The sequence below is a fragment of the Ochotona curzoniae genome, unplaced genomic scaffold (genome assembly GCF_017591425.1).
Source record: "Ochotona curzoniae isolate NIBS_2020 unplaced genomic scaffold, NIBS_Ocur_1.0 contig_4792, whole genome shotgun sequence".
Classification (NCBI taxonomy): Eukaryota; Metazoa; Chordata; class Mammalia; order Lagomorpha; family Ochotonidae; genus Ochotona; species Ochotona curzoniae.
The window spans coordinates 6,639,960-6,648,228 of record NW_024466389.1 but is presented as its reverse complement, the minus strand read 5'-3'; the positions used below and the strand labels follow the sequence as shown (position 1 = coordinate 6,648,228).

Genomic DNA, 8,269 nt, shown 5'->3' with positions numbered 1-8,269 from the left:
AAAGAATCACGTGACTTCCTGTATGCTGAGTCACGAAGTCCAATGTAAAGGCCAATGGAGTCCATGATAGGGCTGCAGAATGCAGTCAGCACCAGAAAATTTGGTCAGCTCAGGACACAGGTGACAGCTGGGCAGGCTGAGAGCAGGTACCACGGGGGCACCAAGAGCTGTGGCAGGATGTCCCAGCACATCCAGGAGTCAGTCACCCAGGTGCTGAGGTTTATTTACAAATAAGGCACAGAACCCCTCACATCCCTGCCCAGCATCTCTGCTCTCCAGACCCAGCCAGGAGGCAGACGTGGGCCGCCCAAGCCAGGCAGGGCAGTGACGTCCAGCCATGGACAGCCCCTGCTGAAGTGCAGAGACTCGAGCCAGTGACAGCAGAAGCCCCGTCTGAGTCGTAGTCCTCAGGGCTGTATCCGCAGAGCAGCGTGGGGCTGGGGGAGCCGGGGATGCGACCAGATTGGGGTTGGAGCTGGGTCCCTTGGTGGCAACACCTGGTGAATGGAAAGGTATCAGGAAAGGCAGGCCATGCCCAGTTCCAGCCACAACCCCCTCTTCAGGCTCCCAGGTCATGGCCACCTTCCTGGGGGTGCAGGGCAGGCAGTGGGATGACTCATGGGGTACCTCAGTCATCCCCTGCACAGCACTGGTACTCAGAGGACAGACCCCGGCGTGGCCCACCTCAATCCTGCCCCCAAGGTACTTGGAGGTCCTCAAGCCTGCTAGGAGCAGGCTGTGCCCACCCTACCCCTGCCCCTGGGGCTCCCCAGGCTGATAACAACCCCAGACCATACCAGACGGGCAGGACTGGCGGTGCACAGCTTCCGGTGGTGAGCTGTGGAGGACATGGAGGACCAGAGGTCCAGGCTCTTTGGGGTCGATCCTTTCTCGGGCTTGGGAGGGAGGATGTCCCAGCCCAGCAGGCAGTGCTGCAGATGACAGGGTGAGGGGCGCTAGCCTGGGCAAGGGCTCCTGCTGGTGGGAGTGTGTCCCCCACCAGGTGCTGGCAACCCCTGAGCACTCAGAGTTTCGTCCAGCACAGGGGCCTGTGTACCCCCAGATGGCCAGCACCCAGCATTTCCTATCCCTGATGACCCTGCCACCTCTGAGGTCCCAAGGGCTGCAGTGGGGAGGAAAGGACAGTGACGGGACCAGCGCTGCCCACACCCCTGTACTGCCCCTCACCCCAACACCCCCAAAGATGTACTACACTCATTTCCTAAATAGACAAACTGATTTTCCTCTGTACCCCTTCCCCTATCCCAGCCTCAGCCAGGAAAGGTGGCCAAGGATTCCTGTCCTGACACTGTGGCCCAGAAACGGCGTTCTCAGAAAACAGCCAGGAAGCATAAGCCCCAAGTTCAAGTCCTGGTTCTTCCACCAAAGCGTGTGTCTCACCACAGGGCAGACACCACTGTGCTGGGGGAAGCACACACGACACTGCACAGACGAGTCCAGTGCGACAGCCCGGGGCTGGAAGCCATGGGGCATAGAGGGGGCAAGGGGTGGAACACAAACCCCCTCTTTAGGGAGCAGGTACAGCCCGGAACTGGGGAGAAAACTGGCATCTGAGTGCAGCTACTTGCCCTCCCTGAGCCCAGCCCCACCCTGAGCCTTCCCTGTGCCAAGCCAGGGAGAACCCTATTCCCACCACCACACAGCACCCCAGGGACTGCTCACCCGGGGCAGGGACAACGTGTCAGAGGCATCGAAGCTTTTGCGCCTGTGGATGTGGTACCGGTGTGGGGGATCCAGGACGGACAGTGGGACACTCACCCTGCACAGGGAAGCAGCAGATTCTGTGAGGCATCTCCAGCTGCTGGGCCCCCATGACCCCAGGCCTGCCTTTGCCTCTCGAAGCCAGTGGCATCCAGGCTCCACAACCTTAATTGGCTGCTCCCCGGGGTCCCCAAGTTTTGCCACTCACCTGACCTGGGCAGGCTCCTGCAGGGTCTCAGGGCCCTGCTGCTCCCGTGGGGTCCCACAGAGGCGACAGGGGGTGCCAGGATCCGAAGGCACCAAGAAGAGGCGGCGGTTGACGCGGTAGCAGAACACACCTGCGGAGCCCAGGGGACACAGCCCTAATGGCCCTGGAGGCCCTGCTGTTCCCAACCACGGGGCCCACTCGCCCCACAAGCAGCTTTAATTCGGAGTCCGGGACCCGAGTTCCAAGGGAGGGAGGACTGCTATACGCTGAGGGCTGTCAGGAGCGGCAAGGGAGCCCTGTCAGCTCTGAGGGCTGCTGCGGGGTTGGTGAGATGGATCACTGGGCCTCCCACCCCGACCCATACCAGGGCTTGTCCCATCTAGGAAGACCTCAGGCTGCTCTCCTCAAGTCTTCTACACCTCAGGGGCGTCCTCAGGACCCCCCAAGATCTTGATTGAGGCCATTTGAGGCCACACAGGACACTGGGGGGGGGTGCCTAGGGCCAAGGCTATGAGTCCACACTCACATTCATGGTCCCCTTCCTCGCCATCACTCTCATGCACACCTAGGCCGGGTCTGTGAGCGAGAGAGGGGGTGAGGGGAGAGATTTGGAAGGATGGGAGGGCTGGAACCCCTAGGTGCCCTGGCCTCCTGACCCAACCCCACTCACTCAGAGGAGCTGGAAGTGCACTCTTTCCTGTGGGCTTCCCGGAACTTCTGTAGCGTCGAGAAGAAGGCCTCAGGCTTGCTGGTGATGGGAGAGCAGCTGTCCAGAGACTCTGGTGGGCCAAAGCACAGAGGAGCTGCTGGGGGCCTCGGCCACCGTCACCTGCCTGGATCCTGGCTCTGGCTGAGCCCAGCCCCAGTAGTTGCAGGCACTTGCAGAGTGACCCAGTTAGATGGGGAAATCTTTTTCAAATCTTAAATAAACGCAACAACACACACAAACCAGGGTATGTGCAGCCACCTTCCTGACTGCTTTTTTCTAAGAGAATGGAAACAAGGCATCCACTCCAGCCACAGGGTGGGCATAATTCAACCCAGGCAGCGGACTCTGCCACCTGCTGCATCACCAATGAACCTGCGGGCACCATGCTAGGTAGGGAGAAAAAACAAGATGTACAAGGACAGAACCTCTGCGTTCACTCACACGAGCTTCCTAGAGCAATGTCACAGTCAGGGCAAGCACCATGGTACGGCAGTTTAAGACCAAGAAACCTGCCTCTTTCACGGGAATGCCATTTTGAAGCTTGGCTACTTCTGATCCATCCAGGAAGGTGGCAGAAGATGGCCCTAAGTAGTTGGCTCCTCGAAATGTACACAGGGAAACCAAGGTGGACTTCCTGCTTCCCACTCCAGCCTTGGCTGCTCTAGGCACTCAGGGAGTCACCTTGCCTTTCAAACACCTGAGTCTTAAACAAGGTTGTAAGAAAATGAGCAGAGTGTGGGTGCCGGGGCTAGATGGGGAGCTGGGGGCTGGGAAGCAGGGAGGGAAGGATGGTGGCAGTGGCTGGGAGGAGGGGGGCGTGGAGCAGTAGGGGCTGGGAGAAGGCAGAGGTGGGGAAGCAGTGGTTGAAGGGGATGAACTTTTGATTTGGGAGATGAAAGGGTTACAGAGGTGAATGGCAGTGATAGCTGCCTAGCATGCAAACGTATTTTGTTTTTTCAAATATTTATTAATTTAGAATAAAAAAGATTAAAACTTTTAAAAAATTTATTTAGATTTGAATGGTAGATTTAACAAAGAGAAGGAGAGACAGAGAGGTCTGCCATCTGCTGGTTCACTCCCTCTGTATGGGCCAGAGCTGAGATGATTCAAAGCCAGGAGCTAGGAGCTGTTCTTGGCCTCCCATGGACACAGGGGCCCAAGGACTTGGGCCATCCTCCTCCACTGTTTTCCCAGACCATAAGCAGAGAAACAGAAAGAAATGGAGTAGCCAGGACACAAGCCTGCACCCATATGGGATGCCAGTGCTAGCAGACAGATTAGCCTACTGTGCCACTGCATCAGCCCCATGAATACACTTGAATGCCTCTAAGCTGCACCCCGAAAGTGGCTAAGTGGTCAATCAAGTTCGTTTAAGACACACAGGAGAGTCATGGAGCAAGAGACCAGAGGCGATCCAGTTAGGTCCTTGGGCTGCCATAGGCTGGGCACAAACATGAGACAGAGACGAAGAGAGGTGTAGAGGCCTGCGTGTGCATGGCGCCCAGAACGCAGCACCTCTGTGGCTCACTGCACAGGCACTCCACAGCTGCACCACCCCAAGGAGCATGGCACAGGCAGGTGCCCAGGCAAGCCTTGGCTCCCGCTCCCCTCCCACTGCCGGGCAGAGTGGGTGCAGGGGGCAGCCTTACCTGCAATCCAGTCATAGCCCAGGTACGGCCTGAGGCGCCAACTGCTCCCAGGTACCTTCGGCTCCGTGCAGAAAGTCACCCTGGACTGAAGCAGGAGAGAGAGAGGCTGGGCTAGGCCAGCAGCCGGGCTGAGTAGCTCCCAGTCATGTCCCAGAGTACTTCCTGACCTGGCCCAGGGCTCTGCAGCTGGAAAGCGACAGGTAGCCCCACGTCCCAAGGGGCCATCCCAGAACCTTCCATCCCACAAGACACTGCCTGCGAGCCCATCTGTTTGACAGGGAAACTGATGCTCAAGAAACTCCCATCTGTGGATGCCTTGCACACCCCTCACCCCATTACCTTCCTTTGTCGGGGCAAGATGGGCCTTGGAGCCTGTGTCTGCTGGGATCCCAGATCCCCTTGCCCTGCCGAAGGTTCTGAGTCCTTAAAGTTTGCAACAGGCAGCAAGGGTGCCGAGTGGGATCTCAGCTGGCCCTGGGAGGCCTGGTGTTGGCCCTTGGCAGGAGGGAGGGTGGTCACCCTGGAGCTGAGCCTGCCACACGAAGCTACATCACTTGGGTCACCTTGCTGGGTGTCAGGTGGGGAGGCAGAAAAGGAGGAGGTGAAGGAGGAGGTCGTCGTCTCCGGGGACAGAGGCCCCGTGGAGTTGCAGCTGCTGCTGGAGTCCAAGCTCGACTAGAGGAAAACAGGCCAGGTCACCAGGGACCACCCACCCAGCCAGCCAGTGCCCACCCATGAAGGCCCAGTGACAACTCGGATGCCAACCCGGTTCCAGGCCACAGTTTTCCCATCCTCAACCAAATGGGCAGCATGGACCAGGTGATCCTGGGGGTGTGGCTGCTGCCTGCTGTGTTAGGCAGCCCCTTCCTCACCTCCCACCCCCAATTCTCAGGGAGGGCACCCACCGCCAAGGTTGCCCGGGCCACCGAACGCCGCACGGCATCCTGGCCAGCCCACAGCTGCCGCAGGAGCTGCAAGTTGAGCAGCCGGAGCTGTGTCAGGTCCTCAGCCTCCAGCATGTCAAGCTCAGCCGGCCACGGCTGCTGGCCGTCGGGCCACACACCCTCCTCGGTGCTCGACTCTTCTGCCTGGGGTGAGGAGATCAGGACATGTGGCTGAGGAGGGGTCACCAGGGTGAGGGGCAGATGCTCTGTAACTGCCAGTTCTTGGCCTGGTCAGTCTTGGGTCGTTCCCCTGCCAGACGGCCCACACGAGGGGATCTCCCACCCCAGGCTGAACCCTTAGCAAGGGTGTGCTGCCAGACCCCCTCCACCACAAACCTGATTTTCAGAAATCTAGGAGAGCGGGGAGGGGAAATCCCAGGGCCAATGAAATTGAATCATAAATTGATCATATGATAATAATAATTTAAAAGAAAAGAAAAATTTAAGGAAAAAAGGGAAATCTGGTGAACTGCATGGGTGCAAATCTATAATCTAGTGAGCACCACGCCCATCAGGCCCGGAAGGCCCGCTGCCCGCCCCCTCACCACGCCCCAGAAAGGCTAAGCAACCTACCCCAAGCCCCTCAGCCAACAAGGGAAAAAACTGGGCCTGGAGCCGGGTCGCGGCTCCGGGCTCCAGGGTCGGGACAGCCCTTCCTGGACCTCCTCCTCCTCCCTGCCTGTGACCCCCGCCGGGTCCTCGGCGGGCGGAGGAAGGGACCGGCCACGCCTCCCGGCCCAGCCTTTCCAGGACAGTCTCCATCTGCCCCAGCACGCAGCTCTCGGCTTAGCTCCGGATGCGCTCGGCCATCCAGCCTCGCGTAGCCGGCCCGGCCACACTCCGCATCGGGGCACTGGACACACAGAGCCGCCCGGGGCCGGCAGAGGGGGCAGCGCACTCCACCGCACGCAGGGGCCCAGCAGGGCCGGGACGCGGCCACTGCTGGCCACAGCCCTACGGCCCCCGCGTTTCTGCCTGCGCACTTCGGGGTTCCGGCCCTCCTCGGGCTGTGGCCGCGCTCGCAGACGCGCGTCATTCAAAACAAACCGCGGCGCCGGCACACGCCATGGCGGAGCCCCGGAAGGCGCTCGTTCCCATGGAGCCCCTCGCTGAGTCGCACGTGGGCCCGAGCCCGGTCCCCGGCCCTGTCCTAGGATGGGTCCTAGGGCCTCCTCCACACCCACTCACCTCCTCGGGGAAGCCCCCCACCACCAGACGCGTTGCCCCCGAATTCGGTCGGGGCGGGGCCTCCGCCGGCCATCCTGATTGGCCAGGTGGGTCCGACGCCCAGTCGCTCCGGAGAGCGTCACGCTGCAGCCCGGAGCGACATTTTCAACCCAGGGGCGGGCCGATTGCAGGTTTCCATTGCCGATTGGTTAACGTCCGAGCCTGAGCCTCCGAACGGGGCGGGCCCCTGTGATGCAGGCTGTGATTGGTCGGGCGCAGAGCGGCGTTCGGCGAGGCAGTTTCCGAGCCTGGCGGCGGCCTGCCTCGAACCCACCACAGTTCCTAGTCACGAGCCTGGGGTCGGAAGGCTGGCATTGCGCCGGGTGTTTTCCTCCTGTCGTTTCCTTCTAGACTTGTAAATACAACTTGTGATTACTCACCGTCCTGTTTCACAAACCAAAACAACAGAAAACACCTGACGAGGCTATGAGAGGAAGTGACTTGCCGGGACATTTTAAAATAACTCACCACAGTAAGAGAGAGGGTGGAACTGCGTACGGCAGTCCCAGCCAGTGTCACGAGGAAAAGAAAGTGGCCAAACAGCTTGTACTCAGCACTACGTGGCCATAGAAAGTCCCGTGGAATCTACAAAAATCTACCAGGCATCTAGAAGCGTCCAGTTTTTCAGGGCTGCGGGATACGAGACTGTCGGTTGTATTTGTACACCTTAGCGGATGGTTGATTCTGCATTATCCTGGTGTGCCCGACCAGCTGGTGGGGCCTAAAGGAGGGTCTTACGAGCAGGCATGAGGCCTAGCCGTGAAGTTGCCCGAGTTCCACATCAGAGTGCTCGGGCTCAATACCAGCTCCGGCTCCTGACTCCAGCGACCAACCAACACACACCACAACGGTTGCACATGCTGACTCAACTACGTGGGTGCTGCCACCCCCACGGGACACTTAGATGGAGTTGGGGAATCCTGGCTTCAACCTGGCTCCGTCCTGTGTTACATATATTTGAGGAATGAACAGGCAGGTTGGTGATCTCTGTCACTGTGCTTCTCAAAGAAATACATGCATATGCTTGAATTGGTGCCTAAAGGGCCTAGTGCAATAGCTCAGTGGTTAAATCCTCACCTTGCACACTTCACCATCCCATATGGGTGCCAGTTCATGTCCCAGCTGCTTCACTTCTCTCTTTCAGTTCTTTGCTTGTAGCCTGGGAAAGCATCAGAGGATGGCTCAAACCTTTGGGACCTGTACCTGCATGGGAAACCTGGAAGAAGCTCTTGGTCCTGGCTTTGGCTCGGTTCAGCTCTGGCTGTCACAGCCACTTGGGGAGTGAACCAGCAGATGGAAGATCTTTCTCTCTGTCTCTTCTTACCCCCATAAATCTGCCTTTCCAATAAAAATATATCTTTTTCTTTAAAAAAATAATGCCCATTTAAAGACCGGGATATGAATGTTTACAGCTGGTGTAGCTGAATCCCAATGTTATCCAGAGGTGAAGGCCTGACCTCTTGGCTGTTTTGCCAAAAAAATCTGGACCTGCTAACCTGGACCACCTGCTCCACGGGCATCCCCATCATCACATCCTGCCTGTGTGTCTGCTGTCACTGCCTGGCTGGCCACTTGCTCCATTCCTCCTCGCAGCACCCAGAGCCAGGATGAGGCAAGTCAGCTCTGTCACTCCTCTGCTCAGAAGTCCGCAGTGTCATCCACTGTTTCACAGAATTGAACAAGTCCTGACTGTGGCTGCGGGACCCCAAGTCATCCCACGGCCATTCTCCACAAACTGCTTTCTCCTGCCACTGTCTTCCTCCCTGTAGCTCTGACCAGTCCAGCCTCTCTTAGTTCTTGGAGGACAGTG

At 58.6% G+C, this 8,269-nt stretch overlaps 1 protein-coding gene across 1 annotated transcript; it reads right to left on the bottom strand.

Moving 5' to 3' along the window:
- Positions 1-200: 200 nt before the first annotated feature.
- Positions 201-5,484, bottom strand: LOC121161508 (migration and invasion inhibitory protein). Its single transcript, XM_040987933.1, has 9 exons — positions 5,194-5,484; positions 4,628-4,963; positions 4,289-4,373; positions 2,601-2,709; positions 2,457-2,506; positions 1,931-2,060; positions 1,684-1,780; positions 798-932; positions 201-497 (listed from the first exon to the last, which is right to left on the bottom strand). The coding sequence occupies exons 1-9, from the start codon at positions 5,305-5,307 to the stop codon at positions 408-410; spliced, it is 1,146 nt and encodes a 381-aa protein (XP_040843867.1). The 5' UTR covers positions 5,308-5,484; the 3' UTR covers positions 201-407.
- Positions 5,485-8,269: the final 2,785 nt, after the last annotated feature.